Genomic DNA, 25,983 nt, shown 5'->3' with positions numbered 1-25,983 from the left:
GCTTGCAGCATGACAGAGATTCTCCATATGCAAAAATAAACACTGGCCCAGCTAGTGCCATCTCATTGTTTCTATCGATACACTTAAATAAATTTCTCTTGGCTATTACCCAGCAATTTACAATATTTAGATTATAATTACAATAAATTATATACATTCGGAAATAAATGGAATATTACATCCATTACATATTAAATATAGTATCTGTAACAAGGACTACAGATTCAGAATTAGAAGTACCGTAAAAGTTATCAATGTATATTAAACACTGAAAAAAATTTTGTATGGTGCAGAAGGTATTTTATTTGCATTTTCAGTGTTAGTGTTAAATACCATTCTAGTGAAGTGATGTGTATTCCTATTTCCCCTTACTGATGAAGGTGAATCAAAACTATACAAAAAGGTACTGTAGTGAGAGCACAGATATTTTATGGGACTGTCATTTTATTTTCATGAGACATGCCGAGGGAAGAGACTTTGCAAAAGGAAATACTGTATGGGGGCATGAATATATAAGTGCCAAGGATAGTCAGCCTGCTTTGAAGAGGCACAGAAACCCTAAGAAGATATGTGATTTTGATAATGCAAATGATGTTCTGCAAAATAACCAATGAAATCTTACATTCAGATAGATTGATTCATTCTATCTAGAGACTTTGAGTTGCACATTGATATTGCGAGAAGTTTGATGTAATACATTTTATGATGTAATTAGTTATTGTTAATATACAGTTCATTGATGTGAAATGAGACAGTATGTTATTCAAGAGTAATTAGAAATGTAGTGTTGAGTTTTTCCAAACAGCAATTGTGAGGCGATTGGTGAAGAAGTCGTAGCCTTCCTAGAAGGCAAGGTCAAAAAGAATAAAAAGTAACAAAGAATATATATTAATTAACCTACATTGAGTGAAGATGAACAGTGCAATACACTTCATTTAAATATGCTTCACCCAAATTATAAGTTACAAATTTGAACATTGTTATCTACTGTCTAATGCCCTATTATTTGAAAAAAATAAAAATGATCTAACTGCTGCAAAGACAGTGGTGATTGAACAACTGTAAATAATATTAGTTTGTATAGGTAATAAGACTCATTGTCATATGTTCTAGAGAGCTGTCAGTCTGGAGAAACACACACAGAAGAAACATTTCAGTCTGGGTAAAGGCTATTATCACAAAAATGATATCAAGTGTAAAATCACTGCTAGAATAATAATAATTATTATTGACAGTTCCTCAAACATGAAAACAGCTTCCATGCTTTTGAACCTTCCACATGTTTCGTGTTTTCCACATTCTTTAAATCTCATTGTGTGACTTGCAATATAAAAAAAGGCATTACAGAAACTGTTGATAAGGTCAAAAGGCACTTACACTTTTGAAAAAGACTCAATTCTCATTAAGCAAACTTGCTGAAATACAAGAAAATTGAAAGAAAAGTGCAACAGATCACCATCTCAGGTGGAAATTATTTGGGATTTATGATACCATCAATCAGCTCCTAGGAAGCCATGGCATCAGAGGCTGTGGAAATTGTCAAACTTGACAAATATTGATCTGAGGTGTGTTCTCATAGAAGTAATGACTCCTTAAATTGCGGGAATTCAGATAACTGCTACACCGAACACTTTGCCAGGTGGTTATGAAAATATGTATCCCAGGTATGTCAGTGCCCTGGGAGTATATCTTTTCAAACAGACAGAGATGCACCAAGTACAGAAACCAACTCACTTCGAATAAAATTGGTCAAATTTTGCTCATAAATTGTAACCTGCATTAGTTCCTTATTCTTAGACACACATATTGTCAGTTTGATTGTGAATGACAATTGTAGATAATTTCAGGAAGAAGAAAATTAATTTCAGTTGTTTTTATATTGTATTTTGTTTTCAATAAAATTATGAAAAAGTAACAAGAATTTTTATAATTCCCTGATTTAGTTGTGAATTTTTTAATTTTTCCTGAAGATGAAATGTTGGCCATTTTGTAAATATTAAAGCTACAAGGGGTGTATCAGAAAATTGTTGATCCTCTTTCTATGTTCTTTCAAAATGGATTAAAGTAAAGTAAAAATACGCGTAAAGTGACCTTGAATTAGAAAGGCAAGACACATTCCTTTTATTTATTTTAGTAAGCGAATGTTGAGTTGTGAGTCATGAAAAGAAGGTTTTTCTTTTCAGTGAGTGAGTGGTTCTGATACAATATATCCAAAAAGAATAGTTTTTCTATCTCTAGTTTGGACACAGTCCATTGATACACCCTGTACTTAACCTTACTACTGCAATTATCAACTGTTATGACTCTGAACGTTTACTATTTAAGCCACTTTTTAGTGTTATGATCAATTACTTATTCTCCATAATCAAGGAGTGATGAAGACATCTTCTGTAATGTGGTCCTAATATTTGTGAAATTTCTGTTAATTGTAACAGCATGTGCTTCCTGGGTAGCCCCGATCTTTTACTTTTATTATTATTATTATTATTATTATTATTATTATTATTTATTACCAGTTCATCATCATTCACCAGCCATGGCTGGACAGACAGCATCAAGTTTACAGTAATATTATGACAGTAAAATTAATTAAACAAAAATTTAAGAACTAAGTTATAAGAGTTATGAACATACTTGATGACACTTAGTATCTGAGACAAATATCTTTTGTTGTTTTATCTAGTTAAATTCTATTACATCTAAATAAATGATGAGTTCATTACTTCATTATTGAGTGAATGTTTCAAAGAAAATTCCCCAAAAAGCTATTTAAAGTTCTGTGTAGCAGTAAATATCTTAGTATGCTAGGCTAGTGAACATTCTGATTTCCCCCCCTTGTTTTCTTGTCATCACTGTCATCTATTGCTCCCGCAGATGTTGATTGAAAGACCAAATTATAGTCATTCTCTTTCATAACTGAGATTTTGTCTTTTAGTTCCAGGGAATTAATTGCTCTCACAAGGCCACTTGCACCAGCATATCTCCGAATGGGAGGAACTGCAGCAGATCAGCTTATTTTTGTACCAAATGAGGAAACGAATCAAGAAGATTTATTGTTATTGAAGCCTTTGGTGGATGCTAAAGCAGAACATGTGGATTATTGTGATTATGGCTACCATTGTAACCGTAATATCTCGGATACATTCAATATGACAGGTAATGAAAGCTGTATGATAGGATGTGCTAGTTTTGGTGTAATTATTATTAATAATCTAGATCGAAATTATGAGTTCACAATAATATATAAATGTTTTTTGCAAGCTAGCCATTGTATTGAAATAAACTTTGCAGTCTCTTTTATGCCTTTTCTTTGTAGGCTCTACTGTGAATAGACCTCTGCAATAACAAAATGGAGCTTCTGTCTACCTAGTTGCTCTTTCAACACTACATCCATCTAAATGATACTTACCATTACAAGTCCATTGCTGTCATGATGTTGCTTATATTTAAGTAGTACAGAATGAGCGAGTCCCTAGGATAGTGAATGCATCCTCACGCATTTTCTGCTGCTTAAAGGAGGAAACAAAAACTTCCCATCTAAAAAGCTTTAGTGTTTAGTATTTATTTGGTTTATTTTCATCTGTGTTAATTATTTTTAAGTTATGTACCAAAGTTCACAAGAACTCAAAATTAGACCACTGTCTTTTGTGGACATTTTTCTCACCGAGTTAGCTACTCAGACACATCTTACAGCACACATCAAAACTTAACTGCCAGTACCCATCTCCTGCTTTATTCGTTCTGCCAAAGATATCCTGTATATCTTGCTGGACTAGCATTCCTGAGAGAGAGGATTTGGTGCAGAAGGCCTTAGCCACAACTTTGGACTTATATCCAGCCAGAATGGCTCTTTTACTCTACAGTAGTGTATACACTGTTATTTAACTTCCTAAAGGGTTGGATATCTCAGTTGCTAAGAGCATTCACTATGAAAGGCAAGAATTCAGATTCTGTCTTATTTTTTCAGTAGCAATTTCACCTTAGTTTTAACAACAAGTAATCAAAAGTGTACTTTGTATTCTATAACAGAGGTGCCCACCATGGCTTCCTAGGAGCTGATCATAAAATGCTTCATCTCAAGTAGCTGTGGCTGCAGACTAAGTCCATTGTGTACTTGCAAGCTAGTAGTTCTGTTTGTTTAAGGCTGAATCTTAGAGCAGGTTGTCTTCATTTTTCTTCATTCTAACCGTTGCCATCATGTGCTGTTAACATAGGGCATGTCTACATTTACAACTAGCCTCTGCAAACCACCATGAGGTGCATGTCAGAGGGTACGTCCCATTGTACCAGCTATTAGGGTTTCTTCCCATTCCGTTCACATATGGTGCGTGGGAAGAATGATTGTTTGAATGCCACTGTGCATGCAGTAGCTATTCTAACCATATTCTCAGAATCCACATGAGAGTGACACATAGGGGATTGTAGTATATTCCTAGAGTTATAATTTAAAGCCAGTTCTTGAACCTTTGTTAGTAGACTTTCTCGAGATAGTTTATGTTTGTCTTCAAGAGTCTTCCAGTTCAGTTCCTGAGTATCTTTGTGACACTCTCCCATGGATCAAACTAACCTATGGCCATTCGTGTTGCTTTCTCTGTATACATACATTATCCCCTGTTAGTCCCACACACTTGAATCAAGTTCTAGAACCAGTCGCACGAGTGATTTCTAATCAATCTGCTTTGTAAACTGATTGCATTTCCCCAGTATTTTACCAGTAGACCAAAATTTACCACCTGCTTTACTCATGACAGAGCCTATGTGACCATTCCATTTCACATCCCTAAGAAGTGCTACACTCATGTATTTCTACGAGTTGCCATTTCCAGCAGTGACTCATTGATATTATAGTCATAGGGTAGTACTTTCATTTTGTGAAGTGCACAATTTTACAGTTCTGAACATTTAAAGCAAGCTGCCAATCATTGCACCATTTTAAAATTTCATCAAGCTCTGATTGAATGTTTATGCAGCTTTTGTTAGATAGTACTTCATTATAGACAAATCTGCAAAAATTCTATTACTATTAATATTGTCTGAAAGGTCATTAATATACAAAAAAAACAGCAAAGGTCCCAACACACTTCCCTGGGGCGCACCTGAAGTTAATTTTTTTTCTCCCCCCCCCCCCCCCCCCCTCTCTCTCTCTCTCTCTCTCTCTCTCTCTCTCTCTCTCGAGTCAGCGGTCTTCTGACTGGTTTGATGCGGCCCACCACAAATTCCTCTCCTGTGCCAACCTCCTCATCTCAGAGTAGCACTTGCAACAGGCATCCTTAATTATTTGCTGGATGTATTCCAATCTCTCTTTTCCTCGGCAGTTTTTAAGCTTCCTCTGATACCATGGAAGTCATTCCCTGATGTCTTAACAGAAGTCCTATCATTGTGGTCCCTTCTCCTTGTCAGAGTTTTCCATGTATTTCATTTCTCTCCAATTCTGCGCTGAACCTCCTCACTGCTTACCTTACGAGCCTACCTAATTTTCAACATTCATTTGTAGCACCACATCTCAAATGCTTTAATTCTCTTCTTTTCCAGTTTTCCCACAGTCTGTGTTTCTCTGTCATATAATGCTGTGCTCCAAATGTACATTTTCACAATTTTCTTTCTCAAATTAAGGTCTATGTTTGATACTAGTAGGCTTTTCTTCTCCAAGGGTGCCCTTATTGCCAGTGCTAGTCTGCTTTTGATGTCCTCCTGGCTCCATCCGTCATTGGTTATTTTGTTGCCTGTTGTTGTTGTTGTTGTCTCCAGTCCAGAGACTGGTTTGATGCAGCTCTCCATGCTACTATATCCTGTGTAAGCTTCTTCATCTCCCAGTACCTACTGCAACCTACAACCTTCTGAATCTGCTTAGTGTATTCATCTCTTGGTCTCCCTCTACAATTTTTACCCTCCACGCTGCCATCCAATACTAAATTGGTGATCCCTTGATGCCTCAGAACATGTCCTACCAACCGATCCCTTCTTCTAGTCAAGGTGTGCCACAAATTTCTCTTCTCCCTAATTCTATTCAATACCTCCTCATTAGTTATGTGATCTACCCATCTAATCTTCAGCATTCTTGTGTAGCACCACATTTCAAAAGCTTCTACTCTCTTCTTGTCCAAACTATTTATCGTCCACATTTCACTTCCATACATGGCTACACTCCATACAAATACTTTCAGAAACAACTTCCTGACCCTTAAATCTATACTCGATGTTAACAAATTTCTCTTCTTCAGAAACGCTTTCCTTGCCATTGCCAGTCTACATTTTATATCCTCTCTACTTCGACCATCATCAGTTATTTTGCTCCCCAAATAGCAAAACTCATTGACTACTTTAAGTGTCTCATTTCCTAATCTAATGCCCTCAGCATCACCCGATTTAATTCGACTACATTTCATTATCCTCGTTTCGCTTTTGTTGATGTTCATCTTATATCCTCCTTTCAAGACACTGTCCATTCCATTCAGCTGCTCTTCCATGTCCTTTGCTGTCTCTGACAGAATTACAATGTCGTTGGCGAACCTCAAAGTTTTTATTTCTTCTCCATGGATTTTAATTCCTACTCCAAATTTTTCTTTTGTTTCCTTTACTGCTTGCTCAATATACAGTTTGAATAACATTGGGGATAGTCTACAACCCTGTCTCACTCCCTTCCAAACCACTGCTTCCCTTTCATGCCCCACGACTCTTATAATTGCCATCTGGTTTCTGTACAAATTGTAAATAGCCTTTCGCTCCCTGTAATTTACCCCCGCCACCTTCAGAATTTGAATGAGAGTATTCCAGTCAACATTGTCAAAAACTTTATCTAAGTCTACAAATGCTAGAAATGTAGGTTTGCCTTTCCTTAATCTATTTTCTAAGATAAGTCGTAGGGTTAGTATTGCCTCACGTGTTCCATCATTTCTACGGAATCCAAACTGATCTTCCCCAAGATCAGCTTCTACCAGTTTTTCCATTCGTCTGTAAAGAATTCGTGTTAGTATTTTGCAGCCATGGCTTATTAAACTGATAGTTTGGTAATTTTCACATTTGTCAACACCTGCTTTCTTTGGGATTCGAATTATTATATTCTTCTTGAAGTCTGAGGGTATTTCACCTGTCTCGTATATCTTGCTCACCAGATGGTAGAGTTTTGTCAGGGCTGGCTCTCCCAGGGCTATCAGTACTAATGGAATGTTGTCTGTGGTGTCACCGACAGACACCACACTTGCTAGGTGGTAGCCTTTAAATCGGCCGCGGTCCGTTAGTATACGTCGGACCGGCATGTCACCATGTCAGTGATTGCAGACCGAGCACCGCCACACGGCAGGCCTAGTCTAGAGAGACTCCCTAGCACTCACCCCAGTTGTACAGCTGACTTTACTAGCGCTGATTCACTGGCTACATATGCTCTCATTTGCAGAGACGACAGTTTAACATAGCCTTCTGCTATGTCATTCGCTACGACCTAGCAAGGCGCCATATTCAGTAATTAGAATTAATTCTGAACAGATAAAATTTTGAATCATGTACTGTCAAGAGTGACGTTAATCATTAATGGATTAAAGTTAAGTATCAAACTAATCACGTCTGCTTTCTGAATTCTAATTCCTTGTCATGTTCCAGACCTCACGTCAGTATTGTTCTTCCCTCTTCACGCCAGCCTGCATGAGCTAAAACGCGTGCATTTCGGCCTCCATTCATAAGACGGTGTTGGCTCTTCTGCCAACACAACATTGTCTACTCCCGGGGTCTTGTTTGGACTTAGGTCTTTCAGTGCTCTGTCAAACTCTTCACACAGTATCATATCTCCCATTTCATCTTCATCTACATCCTCTTCCATTTCCACAATATTGTCCTCAAGTACATCACCCTTGTCCAGACCCTCTATATACTCCTTCCACCTTTCTACTTTCTCTTCTTTGCTTAGAACTGGGTTTCCATCTGAGCTCTTGATATTCATACAAGTGGTTCTCTTTTCTCCAAAAGTCTCTTTAATTTTCCTGTAGGCACTATCTATCTTACCCCTAGTGAGATATGCCTCTACATCCTTACATTTGTCCTCTAGACATTCCTGCTTAGCCATTTTGCACTTCCTGTTGATCTCATTTTTGAGACATTTGTATTCCTTTTTGCCTGCTTCATTTACTGCATTTTTATATTTTCTCCTTTCATCAATTAAATTCAATACATCTTCTGTTACCCAAGGACTTCTACTAGCCCTCGTCTTTTTACCTACTTGATCCTCTGCTACCTTCACTATTTCATCCCTCAAAGCTACCCATTCTTCTTCTACTGTATTTCTTTCCCCCATTCCTCTCAATCATTCCCTAATGCTCTCCCTGAAACTCTCTATAACCTCTGGTTCTGTCAGTTTATCCAGATCCCATCTCCTTAAATTCCCACCTTTTTGCAGTTTCTTCAGTTTTAATCGACATTTCGTAACCAATAGATTGTGGTCAGAGTCCACATCTGCCCCTGGAAATGTCTTATAATTTAAAACCTGGTTACTAAATCTCCGTCTTACCATTATATAATCTATCTGAAACCTGTCAGTATCTCCAGGCTTCTTCCATGTATACAACCTTCTTTTATGATTCTTGAAGCAAGTGTTAGCTATGATTGAGTTATGCTCTGTGCAAAATTCTATCAGGCGGCTACCTCTTTCATTTCTTACCTCCAGTCCATATTCACCTACTATATTTTCTTCTCTCCCTTCTCCTAGTGTCAATTTCCAGTCACCCGTGACTATTAAATTTTCATCTCCCTTCACTATCTAAATAATTTCTTTTATTTCATCATACATTTCTTCAATTTCTTCATCATCTGCAGAGCTAGTTGGCATATAAACTTGTGCTACTGTGGTAGGCATGGGCTTTGTGTCTATCTTGGCCACAATAATGTGTTCACTATGCTGTTTGTAGTAGCTTACCTGCACTCCTATTTTTTTAATTCATTATTATACCTACTCCTGCATTACCCCAATTTGATTTTGTATTTATAACCCTGTGTTCACCTGACCAGAAGTCTTGTTCCTCCTGCCACCGAACTTCACTAATTCCCACTATATCTAACTTTAATCTATCCATTTCCCTTTTTAAATTTTCTAACCTACCTGCCCGATTAAGGGATCTGACATTCCACACACTGATCCGTAGAATGCCAGTTTTCTTTCTTCTGATAACGATGTCCTCTTGAGTAGTCCCCACTGGGAGATCCGAATGGGGGACTATTTTACCTCCAGAATATTTTACCCAAGAGAACACCATCATCATTTAACCAAAGTCTCTTAAGTTCTGATCCTAATACTGGGTCCCCTATCTCTTTTAAATTGATTCCTGTTTCTTCATCTATCACTTCTGTTAAATCTTCTCCCTCATAGAGGCCTTCAGTGTACTCTTTCCACCAATCCACTCTCTCCTCTGTATTTAACAGTGGAATTCCTGTTCCACTCCTAATGTTACCACCCTTGCTTTTAATCTGACTGAAGGTTATTTTGACTTTCCTATATGCTCAGTCAGTTCTTCCTACAATCATTTCTTTTTTGATTTCTTCACAATTTTCATGCAGCATTTTGTCTTAGCTTCTGTGCACTTTATAATTGTTTCACCTCCCAGTGACTGGTATTTCTGAATTTCACTAAACATTTTTGTATTTCCATCTTTCATTGATCAGCAGAAGTATTTCTTTTGTTAACTGTGGTTTCTTCATAGTTACCTTCTTTGTACCTATGTTTTTTTTCCCAACTCTGTGATTGTTCTTTTTAGAGATGTCCATTCCTCGTCAACTGCACTGCCTTCTGAGCTATTCCTTATTGCTCTACCTAAAGCCTTAGAGAACTTTCATTCCTTAGTACTTTCATATCCACTTCTTTGCATATTGACTCTTCCTGACTCTCTCTTAAACTTCACCCTATTCTTCATCACTACTACATTGTGATCTGAATCTATATCTGCTCCTGGGTACCCCTTACAATCCAGTATCCGATTTCTCAATCTGTGTCTGACCATTATGTAATCTAACTAAAATCTTCCCGTATCACCTGCCTTTTTCCAAGTATACCTCCTCCCTTTGTGATTCTTGAACAGAGTATTCACTGTTACTAGATGAAATTTATTGCAGAACTCAATTAGTTTTTCTCCTCTCTCATTCCTTTTCCCAAGCCCATATTCTCCTCTAACCTTTTTTTCCACTCCTTCCTCTACAACTGCATTACAGCCCCCCTTGAGTATTAAATTTTCATCTTCCTTCACATACTGTATTACCCTTTCAATATCCTGATGTACTTTCTCTACCTCTTCATCTTCTGCTTGCAGCATCAGCACGCACACCTGAACTATCGATGTCAGTGCCGGTTTGCTGTCAGATCTGATAGGAACAACCCTATCACTGAACTGTTCATAGTAAAACACTCTCTGCCCTACATTTCTATTCATAACAAGTCCTATTCCCATTATACTGCTTTCTGCTGCTGTTGATATTACCCTATACTCATCTGACCAGAAATCCTTATCTTTTTTCCATTTCACTTCACTGGCCCCCACTACATATAGATTGAGCCTTTGCATTTCCCTTTTCAGATTTTCTGATTTGTCTACCATGTTCAAGCTTCTGACATTCTGCACCCTGACTCATAGAATGTTATCCTTTCGTTGCTTATTGAATCTTTTTCACATGGTCACCTCCTCTTTGGCAGTCCCCTTACAGAGATCCGAATGGAGGACTATTCTGGAATCTTTTGCCATTGCAGAGACCATCATGACACTTCTTCATTTACAGGCCACATGTCCTGTGGACACATGTTGTGTGTCTTTAATGCCGTGGTTTCCATTGCCTTCTGCATCCCCATGCCATTGATCATTGCTGTATCTTCTTCCTTTTTGGGGCAGTTTCCCACTGCAAGGATGAGAGAGTTCCCTGAACTTCTGTCCACTCATCTACCCTCTTTGACAAGGCTGTCGGTAGAATGAGAGTGACTTCTTATACCAGAAGTCTTTGGCCGCCATTGCTGATTATTAATCAAAATTTAAGCAGTGGTGGGTTACGAACCCAGGACCGATGACATTTTGATTACTAATCAAAGACGCTACCCCTTTTTAGAAGGAATGGTCTCGAGGGCAAAGTGGGCAGGGGTTATTGTACGAGGCTTGGCCAAGATGTCTCCATCACCAAACAGGAACATATGGAAGGGGAAAATGGCCATAGGAGAATATTCATTTATTTATTGACAAAAAATACATCCGTCTTTTCCATGACTTGTTTGTGAAAGAAAGAAAAATAAACAAAAAGCTATATGTAATGTGCACGTGCAGTGTCGATACTTCATGGATGCTGATGCTGCCCCGTTTTCAAGGCATGCCTTCTTGTAATGTTATGTCGGTACTGTCATCTGTTCTTCTCCTTGTGTGAATGTATCAAATTTATCTCCTGAGATGAGTAACCCAGCTGTGTGGTGGATTGTGGAAGATGCTCCACAAGAAGTTCAAAAAGTATTACCTGTACTTAAGGTTCTTCACAATAGCTCAGTGATGATCCTTTAAACAGTTCCAAAAATGCACGAGATCTATAACACCACCTCCAAGTAAATAATGAATTGCATGACTTCTGACCACATGGCAGCATAGTGTTTTTTCCTTGGGTAAAGAACAGCGTCCGGGTAGAGGAGAGTGTGGGAATCGGCATAAGAGGGTGACATTCATAAAAAGAGAGCCAAAATTTTATGCACAGAATGCCAGATCTCTTCTGTCGGCCCACAATGGAGCTGGTGTTCATTTGTATCCTGGACATTGCAGTTCACATATACAGGTGAATCTGCAAGATGGATCCTATGAAGTCTGTCTTGAGTAATTTGTTTTCTGTTCACCGTCAAGTACCAGGTTCAACGTACAGCTGAACTGAGCATTACCACGTTGACAGAGTGCCATACTACATTCCAATGCATGGTAGGACATGTCAGTTCGGCGACATCAGGCGACTGGCGGCGAGTTATTGTGTGGTAGATATCACTGGCTATCGGTAGCTGAGAGATGGGGAGAATGTCCTGTAAGTAGCTATACTCCAGATAAAACCTCCCAAAGTAGGAAAAGAGCACCGGTATGTCAGTAAGCGCCACTGGAGGATCAAGGGAATATGGTGCTGAGCCTCCATCAGTAGGCCCCTGAGGCTGGTCGGGCATTGTCACCAAAGCTTGAGGTGCATACTAACATATAGACAAACTGCTCGATTGTGAACATTGACAAGGCCAAGTCCGCCCTGTTCTTTAGGAAGAGTGAGGGAGTTGTATCAGACCTTAAATATCATTCCAGCACTGACAGAGGAACCAAATGCCACTATGATGATCCGAGCTATGTGTTTAGGCATCAGTTTTGTTTGCGCTCCATGCGGAATTTGTGGTCACTTGATAGTCATCAACAAATTTGGTCCATTGTTGGAGGTCCAATGCACAAAGATGACGATACACAAGTCCAGCATGGATGTGTTGCAAGAGGCTTTGATAATTAATGGTCGTCGTGTGTGAGATGCCATCTGTGGAGTCAATATGAAGACAGCAGATTTTATCACACAGTCTGAGTGGGGTGACACTTTCAGGTGTCATCCCAGTGCCAGTATTCAAAGCCATTGATTTTTGTACATTTTAAGGCTCCTCCAAGCTTCACCATAAGTGGTTAACCAATCCAAGGCTCTGCGAACATCATGTTCATCACAAAGAGTTAACATTAGATCATCTGCATACAGAGTGCACCTAAAAACGAAGCCACCAAGAGACAAACCCATGAGGCAGTGTCGCAGCCCACACAACAAATGTTCTAATGCTAAAGCGTACAGTATTGTTGATAATGGGCATCCCTGTCTAACAGTGTGAGGATTTTGCAAGGTGTTCGACAATCTACCATTGACAAGCACTTTCAATGTTTTGCCACGTAGGAGACAGAGAGCTACCTCTACAAAAGTGCCCGGGTAATGCATATTCTGAAGAACAGCAGTTAAGTACATATGACTGACATGATCAAATGCTTGACTGTAGTCTATCACAGCCAGAGCTCCTGGTATGTGATGCCCCTTAGCAAAGGCAATCAGGTCCCTGTAGTGGCACAGCGTGGAGCGGATATGATGTGTCCCACCCATTGATGTCTGATCCACTGATAGGACACAAGATGTCTTATGTCTAATTTGAGCTGCCAGTTGATGTGTGAAGATTTTCGTATCACAGTTTAACAAAATTAATGGTCATTAGTCTGTAATACGTGAACCTCTGCAAGGTTTATGGATTGGGATGACGATACCTTTCACAAATGCAGCCAGAAGTTGCACCTCTGACAAATTCAGCCAGAAGTTGTGCTTCTGGTGTCACGGGCTCTTGCCATATAGTAGTCCAATAGGGCACCAATAGTCTCTGGAACATCCTATAAAACTCCAGAGGTAACCCGACCGATCCTGGTGACTTATTGGGTGCTCCTTTTCCTATGGAATCCAACACTTCTACTTCAGTTACCAGTTCTAGCAGTTCCTGTTGGATCTCGGAGTAACCGTTGCATGCATCAAACCAGCGACAGCAGTAATGATCTCTGGATCAGATCTCTTCTCTGCTTACAGGTGAGAATAATGGGTAAAGGAGTCTCTTTGCATGACGTGATGAATGCCGCCATCTGTCCCCACCTCGTGGATCAATGTCCTGCATCTACACTTTCTTTCCATGGCTATATGGTACACAGAGGACCATTCGTGGGCGATTCCAACTGTTTGTCATGTACAAAAGATGGTTCCTTCCAGCTGTTGATGTGTCAACTTCAAAATCTTCACTTTTGCTCAGTTGACAATCATCTGGTGGCCCAGTGATGGGGCATAACAGAACACTCCCTGAGGCTGGTGTAGTAGAACTCTGTAGTGCTGCACCTGCATGCTGCAGCTTCCCTACTAAAAGTCTTCAAAGTACGTTGAAGGCTCAGCTTGGCACAGTCCAGCCTCCACTGTAAAGCAGATGTATATGCGCCTTGTAATCATAGGCACAGTCTCCTAATGCCACTTGACATTCCAGTAAAGCCAGGTGAGCAGTGTTAAATTTCCACAGGCTGCGGCTGTGCCAAACTTGTTGGCATCGAAGCTTGATGGTATAAATTTTAAGCAGTGTGGTGCGTAAATGCAGCTGGCCACAGTTCGGTGCTGTGATCGCATCGCTGAGAGAGTTGGAGGTATATATCCTATCAATTCTGCTAGACGAATGTTCCATAAAGTGCATGAAACCCTGTCCATCAGCATAAATGATGTTCCAAGTGCCTACCAAACCGCGTTCGTGAATTACTGCACCGAGTGCTGGGCATGTTGAATGCTGAGGAATTTGGTCCTTTGGAGGCTGTGTACAACTCAAATCACCTCCAATCACCATATCATCTAGCCTGACGTGGCATAATTGTGTTAATTCCTCAGCAAAGAACAACGGATGTCCAAGCCTCTTGCTTGTACCGGACAGTGCATAAACATTGATGAGGTGTATCCCCTGTACCGTAAGTGCCATACCCCTGATGTTTGGTAGGTAATGTATATCAGTGGCTATTAACCCTTCTTTGAGAAGTATTGCGATAACACTGCCCATATCCGATGCGTGTGATATGCATGTCATGTATCCGGTGATGTTCTGGAAGCCAAGAACGTATACCTCCTGCAATAAGGCCATGTCGATATTGGCCGCATAAAGTGTGATGCGTAACAGTGACAGTTTCTCGTGTGACCACATGGTATTGATGTTAATTGTCGTGAATCGATATGACTGTCGTTCGTCCTCGAAGGCAGTGGCAGTGATTGGTGTATGCAGTGGCGATGCCACCCTGACGTTTCTATTATCATGCTATCTGCAGGAGATGGGGAGGATTGTGTAACTCTACCTGTTCTGTATATAGTGTGCAAACGCACCAAGAACACAAGTGCTTTACAGTCTTATCAGCAACGTATAGTATCTGGTCTGACCCCCTGTGATTTGGTAGTACGAGACCTCAATTTAACTTTTATAACATCTGATGTACTGTAAGCTTTTCATATGCACACATTCTCACACATACTTTTAGACTTATAATTATTTGTATTACAGCGCCGCCCTTTTGCTTTGGTACCTAACTCTTAACCATTGTGTTCCTAATTTATTTCAGGACACGTCCTTGCAACGTTCACTGGAAGGAAACTTGATACTGACTTAAAACTAGGTGTATAGTTGCTTGATGCCTACTAATGCATCACCTTTTCAATACACACATACACTTTTTCCATTAGTACAGAGCTGTATTTGTCGATCATCTTGTGTTACAAGAGCACAAGTGTTTATAGTGCAGCTGTCGTTTTGATGTACCTTTTGCACGTGAAATTAAAAGTGTTCATAGATGGGGCACAGTCTCATTATCTTTCATCACTTATTCAAAGCTTTACATGCAATCCTTCCTTCATTGTTCATTTATTTATTTATTTATTTATCTTCCTGTGACAAAGTACATTGTATGGATCAAGATATATTTTCATTTCACGCACCTACAGGTACATAGTTTTTACTGTCTACTGTTTAACAAAAATATAATTTACTACAAAATTGTTCTAGGGCCATTTCATATTAAATTAGACTTTAAGAGCCTCATATAGCGTTTAGTGTAGCTTGTATATAGTCACTTGTAAATGTATGTGTACTGTGCATACTAATACAGTGTGTAGTTATTTTTTCCTACACAGTTTTTATTTTTTTATTTTGTGCTCTGTAAGTATTCCTGAGACTAATTATTCTCTCCTTTTAGTTTTAGCTTGTAGTATAGACTCTTCATTTCTAGAGTTGTTAACTTATATTATAAAGTTTTAAAAAATACAGTTTGGTTGGCTTTCATTTACTAAGCTGCTTCAGTCAGCTGGCTGTGCAAAGCATTGGACTATGCTTTTCTGTGCATGTGTGCAGTGGCTGTTATCTTGTAAGCTAGTCTCGCTGTTATCTTGTAAGCTAGCCTCACTGCACATGCACAGTGTCTCCCTCTCTTCACTACATCACATGTTTTATGTCTCAGGTGTATTACTCCACTACGTTTATAGAGTACAAAGTTCAAAATAAATCTTGCACTCAGTGATGGAAGGGTCTTCAGAGCTTTCTATGGCTCATGGACATTTAATCAAAATCTTACTTGTCTTTTTAACCTATGCTGACATTGCCTAGTGCACAAGTTCCCACAGATCTTTATGTGGATAGAATCCTTTGTCCTTTCCACTGTTCACATTGGCTAATCTATAAGCACCTGAATGTGTCATGGGGTGTGGAGAGAAACAGAAAGTTTTGTGGAGGTACATCTCCATTTTATATTTATATCCTGTTATTACACCAGGGCATCTCCCAAAAACACGTTCATATCTGACTATCAGATTCTGAAGCTTCTCTTTTTGGTCTTGGGTCCAACACGCAGATTGGCTTGCCTTGTTGTGTACGAAGTTAGGATTTATGTCCTCTTCTTGTAGCTGTACAATCTCTTATACTTTTAAAAACATGACCGTTGAATAAAATAATTGCATGTGGATATTTGAGGTGTGCCCTTGTCTATTTTCATTGGTGTTTGTTTTAACCAAATCTACTGACATTGTTGGGTTGTTTATTGTAATGGCATTTCTCTTTTCGTGTATCAATTTGTGCCTGATATTTTCGAAAAGTGTCCATACCAATAAGGCAATTTGAAAAAAAAGAAAACAAACAATTTTAACAGGGATTAATGCATGCAGTTTGACTCCCTTAGACTTGCTTTTTACTGCTGTCTGTATTTTGTGGTTCTGAACTGGAAGTGTTGATATGCAGCCTCACTTTCGCAATTTATCGAATAGTCCCTGAGATATCGCATTAGTTGTGGCACTGGTATCTAGTACCATAGGTACATTTAAGTTGAATTTTTGAGCGTTAACTATTGCTTGCACTGTTTCCTCACCTTCCCTTTCGTGGTTAGTGGTATATTTCTGGCACAATTCGTCTTTGATATCTCCACTTTGATCATATCTAATAAAACAGTTTTTAATTAGCTTTATGCCCCCACCCCCTTTATTGGTCATCAGATGGGATTGAGACTTGGTTAAGTTTTCCTGGCTAACTGGGATATTGATCACTTCATTTGAAAAGATGTCAACTAAGTGTATGTTGTGGATTTGGTTCTTCCAATTGCTGTCTTGTGCAGCTCTTGATTCAAAATCTCGATGGCCATATTTGAAACATAACTGTGGTTGTGTAGACTATAATCATCTGTTGGTGGACTGTTTGCTTGTCTGTCTGTGTTTTGTCTTTGCCAATTTCTGCACTGGTTATTGCCACCAGTTTGCAGTGTATTGTGCACCTGCTGGCTGTACCCTCTCTGATCAGTATAGACTGATCAGTTAAAATGTTGTCCTTGATTGTTCTTGTAACCTCATTTATATTTTTGGCCTTTCCCATTGCCAAAGTGGGAGAGAGTCAGAAGAGCTGCTTTTTTACAGTAAAAGAATTTATGAATGTCAAAATAACAAGTTGAATATTTTATTATGTACTGTAAGTTTATTGTCGATTTAGTTTATTCTATAAGTATAACTATTGTTTTATGTATTATGAGTTAATTAGAATATTCATAAAAATTGTAATTGTGACTTGTCTCATAACCATGTGTAACAATATTCAGTAGGATTTTGAGCATTAGTAAGAATCAGATGAACCTCTGCTGCCCCCACCCCCACCCCCACCCCTCACTCTTTCATTTAATTTCGTATTGCATGGACTTTGGAGATATATTTCCATCATTTACTTATCTTTTCAGGAACTTTTATGCTTTTATCTTTCATCCTTTTCATGATATTATTCACTAACCTACTGTTTCTATCCACTTATTTGATTAAGTCTGCAGTTTTTGTCTCTCTCTCTCTCTCTCTCTCTCTCTCTCTCTCTCTCTCTCTCTCTCTCTTTTTTTTTTTTTTTTTTTTTTTTTTTTTTTTTTTTTTTTTTTTTTTTTTTTTTTTATATATACACTAGCCCATGAGTGCCAACTGTCTGCACAACTTTCAAAAAGGATAGTCCTGTGTTTCAGATATCAGTAATCTGTAAGCTATAAAATATGCTGATATGCTTATTGTATTTCGCACAGAAGTTTCCTATCTTAATGCATCTGGTATTAGATCTGTTGGCATTAATGGAAGCCGCAAGTATTATGCTGTCCACCAATGTAACAGAAGTGCCTTATTTACAATATTGCAACTATCTCTAATTCAAAAGCTGTTTATGCGTGAGTCTGTGGCAAGTAAGGAGGAGAGTGCACACTTTGCATAATGTATCCTCTTTCTCATTTCTACATAATGAGTAGAAATAGAAAAATTCTGTAAATGATAGCATATATTTATATATGTTTATGAACTTTCTTTCTGTTACAGTGGAAGACTGGTTGACAATGAATCGTTTTGTTAAAGAAACTGATCTGCGGCTGTTGTTTGACTTGAATGTGTTGTTGAGGCATAACAACACGTGGGACAGTACAAATGCAAAGAAGTTGTTAACTGTATCAACAGGTTTTGCTTGCAATGTTTCATGGCAACTTGGAAATGGTATCTCTTCTTATATCATTTAACTTATTACTGCACATTGTAGTGTATATTGAGTACAGCAATAGCTAACTGCCAATGTAGGAATAAAAAAGTGAACAGCTGTGTACATTACAGTATTAGCAACTCTTGAAACAAGTAAAACTGATTGACTGTAACAAAGGCTGAGTGAAAGTATTCAGTTGTCATTTGTGTTTCATTACTACATCACTACTTCTTATGCCCCAGAATGGCACTAGTAAGGCATAAACCTTTGAACACCAATTCCTTTTCTTATGTCTGTGATCTCAGAAGTAATTTTATTTGGTCGAATAAAAATAAGGCAAATGGAAAAAGCAAGTAAATTGTTATTTCAAAAGTAATTGCTGCAACTGTTAATAAATTTATCTCACTGTGATACAAGACAGTCAGTACGTTCATGGAAAAAATGTTTGCAGGTGCCTACAGAACCTTGATTTTTACCTAGGCACGCACCTTTTCATCTGAAGCAAGTCAATAGCCATTAAGGCACTAACTGTCTTGTCTCACAGTGGGATAAATGTATTAACAGTTATTGTGGTTATTTTTGAATTAATAAACAATTTACTTACTTTTTTCCATCTGTCTCGTTTTCATTTGACTGCTCCTTATACTGTCAGGGTCCCACCATTCTGGTTCAAACTGATCTAGAATCTCATCTTAAAACTCAAAAGTCTCCAAGTGACACTCATCTGAATCCACTGATCATTTTATTCCACTGAAACCAAACATTCTCCTCTTCTATCTTCACATTCCACCCAAATCATATACTCCCATCTTCTACCTTCTTCCAATAATTCTCAAACTCAGGCCACCCATGTTATCCCATAGCTCCAAAGTGCGCACTGAATATGTTGCTGCTTTAGTGGATCAATATCTGCAACCTACTGCACTAAAAATCCTCTCTTATACTAAAGGCATTTGCTGAATTGCTTGAAATTGACACCTGTACCCCTCCCACCACACAACTTACTAGTCACCATTAGTGCTATCTCCTTCCACACTGAACTTTTGTATGTACTTAGCTTGTCATTTGCTGAAGACAGTATCAACCAGTGCCTTCCTGATAACAGACTAATAACATCCTTTCTGCTTTCTTTTATGAGCTTTGTACTTACTGGAAAGTATTTCATAACATAAAAGCAGATTAATAGCATGACAATGGGATCCAGGGTAGCTCCTCACTGTGTCAACCCTTTGCATGTTCTGCTTGAAGGAGGTTTTCTTGGAATCCTCATATCGCTTTGAATGGTTTCAATACATTATTGATATTTTTTATCACATGGACCTATGGTGAGATGAGCTTTTGAAATTCTTTGAATATCTCATATCATTTTCACAGGATTCATTTCTAAAGTTCATGCCATTTTTCTTGGTATTGACATCAACCTCAATGTAAACCACACACATATCAGTACACATCTAGCTAACCAACATACAGCAATACTTAACTCATTTTCTTCTGGTTGGGCTCTACAGCCTCAATAAATTTGAAAAAGAACATTATTCCACCAGGCTGTTTTTCAGATTATTTTATTTGCACTACTAGTTTTGAGCACAACCCATTCTTGAGTGCATCTATAGCAACAGATGTGGATGCTTGGTCCACACACAGCCATACATGTTGTCACTTCCAGGAAGAAGTGTGTTTTATACCTGTGCATTACAAGATGATGCAAATTGACAAAGATGCTATGCATGAATACACATGGCACGCATATTTTGGCAGGAGGAGGATGATGTACCCACATCTAATGCTACAGATACGCTTGAGAATGGGCTGTGCCTGAAACTAGTAGTGCAAATAAAGTAATTTAAAATACAGTGTGGTGGAATAATGTCCTCCTTCAAAGAAGTACTTACACTTTAATGTTCTCCTTTTCCACATGAAACATTCACTCCTCCTCTGGAGGTGTAAACAGATCTCTCATGCTGAGTTCTTGCAGGAATACTGTGCCAGTCTGCCCTCTGCACTCACCTCCTGTGATTAGCTCACCAGCTTATAGATTTCCTATATTTGATGTACATAAGACCCACATGCAGCTGTGTATTGACATCTGTAAGGGGCAGTCAATAAATAATGCAACACACTTTTTTTTCTCAGCCAATTTCAGATGAAAAAACAAGTGGAATTTGCTATGTGACTTTGTGGAACATTCCCACGTCAGCTCCTATAGTTTCATAAGTTCCGACAGGTGACAACACTACACATAGCCTTGAAAATGTCACATATAATGGACATGCATTCCAAGCAGAGTGCTGTTATTGAGTTTCTTTTGGCAGAAAACCAGAGCATCACAGATATTCATAGGCACTTGCAGAATGTCTACAGAGACCTGGCAGTGAACACAAGCACAGTGAGGCATTGGGAAAGGCATCTGTTGTTGTCATAACAAGGTCATGCAAACCTGTCCTATCTCCCACGTGCCGAATGGCTGCACACAGCTGTGACTCCTGGAATGTTGGAATGTAAGGACACCCTCATTCGAGGTGATTGACAGATCAAAATCAAATGTTTCAGTACACAACTGGACAGCTCTGTTGGGCCTGACTCACTCGTTCACCAGTTGGAGTACTCAAAGGTGTGTGCCCCCTGGGTTCCTTGCCCCCTAACAGAATACCATAAAAAGCAATGAAGGACCATCCATGCAGAATTGCTTGTGCATTATGAGGCTGATAGTGACAATTTTTTATCAAATATCATCACAGGTGATGAAACATGGGTTCATCACCTCAAACCAGTAGAGTGGTATCATGCAAGCATACAAGCCCTCCCAGTAAGGTGGCATAAGGCTGATGCACTGAGCAGAAATTATGTTAAAAAATAGAATTTTGCAGTGAAAAGAGTGGGGAGTAAGATGGTGAGTTGGAATCCTGAATAAAACCAACCTGCTTTCAAAAAGATAATGTTTTGCATTACTTATTTAACACACCTCATATAATAAAGAATCATCTGTGACACACCGCTAAATAGGATGTCCATCAGATCTCACTTTATTTCAGAAAATCATAACTTGGAAACTAATAGAGAGAGAGCATCATGGTTTGTTGTATGGCATTTAGCAACTCTTCCTTTTTCCTGACACACAAGAATTTCAGTGTGTGTCTTGCTCATTACTTGTCGAACATCAAGGTGATATTATATTTCTGCCTGTGTGAAGGTCAGCATTGCATCATCACAAGTTCAGACTGCTTCATGCATGAAGGGAGGCAATATCATTGACTGGTGTTGTGTACACACTATCCATGATGTAATCCCATAGAAAGAAGTCTAATGGCATAACATAGGGGCAGGGCTCATCCTGTGTGATGGAACCATCACAACCCATTCACTTTATAGACAGTTGATGTTATTTCCTGCAATTTGCATGGTGCACGGCTAATTAACTTCTGGCGGCTGCATTAAAAAGTGGCATGCAGTTGCCCAACAAGTGCTTGGGGCACAGAGGGGGAGACACTTCGAAGAAGGTCTTTGACACTTCTGGTTGCTTTAAAGTTTTGAACCACCTCATTATGCTTGTTTTTTTGCTAGTGGTGCCCTCCCATACTGGCTTCAATAATTCTGCAGTACTGTTGTCATATATTTGGATACTGCAGATGAGATGACAGCCTGCACCTGCTATTGGTCTGTCACCATGTTGATGCAGTTAGTCAAATCTGTGATAAAGGATACAGGGAAAAACTATGAGAGCTTCTAAACATTTTGCAACAAACCATGATTCTTGTAAATTCCAAGTTATAGTTTATTGAAATGACATCAGATTCTTAAGGACACCGTGTACAATATGACATAATTTAATAAAAGAAAAAATCAAAATGAAAGTATTGAATTGTGAAATGCCTGATTGGAAGTAATAATGAAAATGCTAATACTGAGCTATACTCAGATGCGCAATATGCAGTTATTTGTTGATACCCATAATAAGTAATTGGTCTAACACATTTTATTGAAATGGTTGAAGAGAATTGTCATTCAGTGATTTTTATTTAAAAAAGTGAACTGTGCCTCAGATAAATGGTGACTTTTACCCAGCACTCAGGCGCATCTGTTTTCAGATATATGAATTTGCTTGTGTTTTATGGGCACTGGGTATTTGGTATGTTTTGGGAGTCTATTTAAGATTCTTGTGAAAAAGTAATGATAGAAGACTGCCTCATTGAGATTAATGAGATTGCCGAAATGATATTCATCTCATGTGACTGGTACACAATATCCTGAATGAAGTCAAGCACATGAAGAAGACTGCACTGTGGATGGTGCATTTATGAACTCCAGATGAAGAAAATTGCAATAAATTTCACAGAGAAAAGTTAAGCATAATATGAAAGATGTCTGGTGCTGCCAAGCAAATACATACAAAACTGTAGCAAAGCAGTAGGTTGACAAAGATGACAGTGTGTGAAATAAGGAAAAACTATTGTGTTGGTGATAAAAGTGTCACCAACTGTATTTCGGGACTACAAGATACAATCGTGATGTCCTAATTTGGAAAAGGTTAAACATTAGCAGTCCTTAGTTAGTTAGTTAGTTAGTTAGTTACATGTTCCATTGATCTATCTCACAGTACCTGTTATGATGTGGAACATGTCACGTGCATAAGAAATGCATGCATGAATCAAGGTGCAAGTGCATACAAAACTACAGTCAAAGCAATGGGTTGACAAAGATGACAGTGTATGAAATAAGGAAAAACAATTTTATTGGTGGTAAAAGTGCCACCAACTGTATTTTGGGACCACAAGGTACAATCGTGGTTCTCTAATTCGGAAAAGGGTAAACATTAACAATTGTTAGTTGGTTACATTTTCCATTGACCTATCTCACAGTAACTGTTACGATGTGGAAAGTGTCAAGTGCATAAGAAATGCACACTTGAATCAAGGCTTTTTTTTTTTTTGAAGCCTATAATTTTTATTACCTGCCCCATTCCCTTAAATGGCACAAAATGCATATATAAAACCTATAGATTCAAGAACCCATCTATGGTACAGATAACAAGTAGTTTTGGACTGTGTGTTGGTGTGATACAAGATGATGGCAAGGGTGTAGGTATCCGGTCTTGTAATTTTGCAACCTAAGTCCTGTCTCCCTTTATGTTCTGTGTCTCATAGTCTGTCTCTTCAATTTTATTATGCCCAGTAATTCACATCACATGGCTCATATCTGTGTGGTGAAACCTAGTTGCAATACCTATTCCATGCATTCACCTGGCACATGTTGTGCCAGTTCTGTCACAGATATGTCCTGTTTTATCAAATGCCCTTTTGAAACCAGTTGCATCAGATGCAGACTCCTTGCAATTACAGTAAAATACTTTGATTGCTCATAACCACTTAGATTAACCCTTGAGCAGGTGCGCTGTTTTTCGTAACACCCGCAGGCGCGTGGTGCACTTTGTACACACGAACAGAATAGCTGTCTTTATGTTACCAAGGTAAAAATGTATGATCAAAATCACAGTTTAATCTTAGTTTATTTCAACAAGGAGAAAATAAACTTACATAATATGAGCTAAACTGCTGTTTTATTAAGCAATAATGAAATAAATTTTCACTATAACTCTCTGTTGCCAAGGACAGGTGTTAAAGAGACAGTAATGATGCATTCGAAGCACTAAGCAGTGCAGTTGCATCAGATCTTGGTCAGCTGCTTCTTTGATCACTAATTATCTTGTAGACAACTGCCTCAATGTGGGATTATGTTGCTAGTTCATAAGTGGGGTCATTTTTTTGAACTGATTGTAAATTTTTTCTCGCCAAGATTGCTTTGTGTTTTATATAACTGCTGCTCCCTTGGACGTATGACAACACAATTTATTGCTGTGTTACCTGAAACAATACAGAAGGAATAGGTATAGGTTTGCAGTTGTGAAACAGAAATGGAACCTCACAAAACCATTTTATTTTTGGTTGGCGCACTTTATACACAGGTACGCCCGCTCGAGGGCTAATGGTCACAGTCAAATTGTGGCCAGAGGCAAGATTGACTCCTCAGTAACACAGTGTACCACTAAACACAATTTGGTCAATTTCAGTGGCTCCTTTATAATTCATGTCATTTGTATCTTATTACAGTGTGAGCTGTTTTGAATTTCGTAGGTGGGAATTGTCACTACAATATTTCTTTCAGTTCCCCAATATCTGTGCAATGTTCTGAGCTAGTCTATGTTATACAGACTGACCCACTTCTGCCATTCTCCCTGCCAATTCCTTTTTCATTTCCTTTCATCTCTCTTCTTTCATTATTTTACTTCTCATTATTTCAATAAATAAAAAGCACCAGTTTGCTTTGATTCTACAATATTACTTTTATTGCTAACCGGTTTTCGGCTTACAAGGCCATCTTCAGACATTTCAGTTTACTCTCTCACTTTAGCTCACCTTTTAGGCCTGCAGGTCTGTGGATCTTGATCCACATTGTCCTTATTTATTTATTTACTCTCCATGTAATGAGATTGTTATAGCTTTAGTTTATCTGTATGAAGAGATACAATGTTGTACTGATTGTACTTCTTTTACCAGTAAAAGATGAACGCATACATTGCTGTAGTTAGTGATGATCAGAAATTACCAGTTTCTGTTACAAAAATAAACTAGTGGCTATACCTACTAAGAATATCACAAGGGATCGCTACAATTTGAAATCTTCTATTGAATACTAGTATTTCCCTACACATATGACGCAACTGACTGACAGTCGGTTTTTGACATCCTAGAAGGTCAGGGTGTGGGTGGGTGTGTGGAGGGGGTGGGGAGGGGGACAAGTGCACCCTATACAACTGCTAATTATGTATGGGAATTTGATGTACATCCTAAACTCCTTACCTGCCTTTCACTCTTTCCACCTTCTCCTCCCCCATTTCTTTGTTCATCCTCTCCTACTCAGCCCTCTGTCTGTGCATCACCACCTTCTCCCCCCACCCCTCCCTCTCTGTCCATCTCCTTCACCCTCCTCTCTGTATCCATCCCCTCTTCTCTCCTCTGTGTCCATATCCTCACCTTCTCCCTCTCACCTCTTTGTCCTCTTAGCCCTCTCTCTGACCCAGAGCTTTGTTTATTATTATTGCAAATGAAATATCGGTTGAGAACTGAAGTCACTTAAAATGAATGAATGAGTAAATCGGTTGGGATCATTGGTGTATGGGATAAGAGAGACACCTCTCCTGCTGTTGGATCTGTGAGGATAGCAGCTTCAGTGACAGTGTTTAGCACAGTTGTAATCTGAAACTTGTAAGAATTACAAAGTTTTGGACTATTTAGATCCTGTGGTTTTGCGATTACCTCTCATTGTGCCCTGAAATGAGAAATGTCCTGCCCACTATCCTTCCCACCCCTCCCACAGTGGTATTCCACCATCCATTGAACCTATACAACATTCTCATCCATCCTTATACAACCCCTGCTCCCAATCCCTTACCTCATGGCTCATACCCCTGT

General features: G+C 38.8%; 1 protein-coding gene across 3 annotated transcripts in view; it reads left to right on the top strand.

The window, feature by feature from the left end:
- LOC124607030 (heparanase-like) overlaps positions 1-25,983 on the top strand; it is a 233,951-nt gene that overhangs the window by 83,696 nt on the left and 124,272 nt on the right. For all 3 annotated transcript variants that reach the window (XM_047139198.1, XM_047139197.1, XM_047139199.1), the window contains exons 2-3: positions 2,936-3,156; positions 18,361-18,531. In XM_047139198.1, coding sequence (XP_046995154.1) covers positions 2,988-3,156; positions 18,361-18,531 — 340 coding nt within the window. In that variant the 5' untranslated portion in view covers positions 2,936-2,987. The remainder of the gene's footprint in view (positions 1-2,935; positions 3,157-18,360; positions 18,532-25,983) is intronic.

Source organism: Schistocerca americana, chromosome 3 (assembly GCF_021461395.2).
Source record: "Schistocerca americana isolate TAMUIC-IGC-003095 chromosome 3, iqSchAmer2.1, whole genome shotgun sequence".
In the NCBI taxonomy this organism is placed as follows: domain Eukaryota; kingdom Metazoa; phylum Arthropoda; class Insecta; order Orthoptera; family Acrididae; genus Schistocerca; species Schistocerca americana.
The sequence above is the reverse complement of the archived record's forward strand: the minus strand, read 5'-3'. Positions and strand labels throughout refer to the sequence as shown.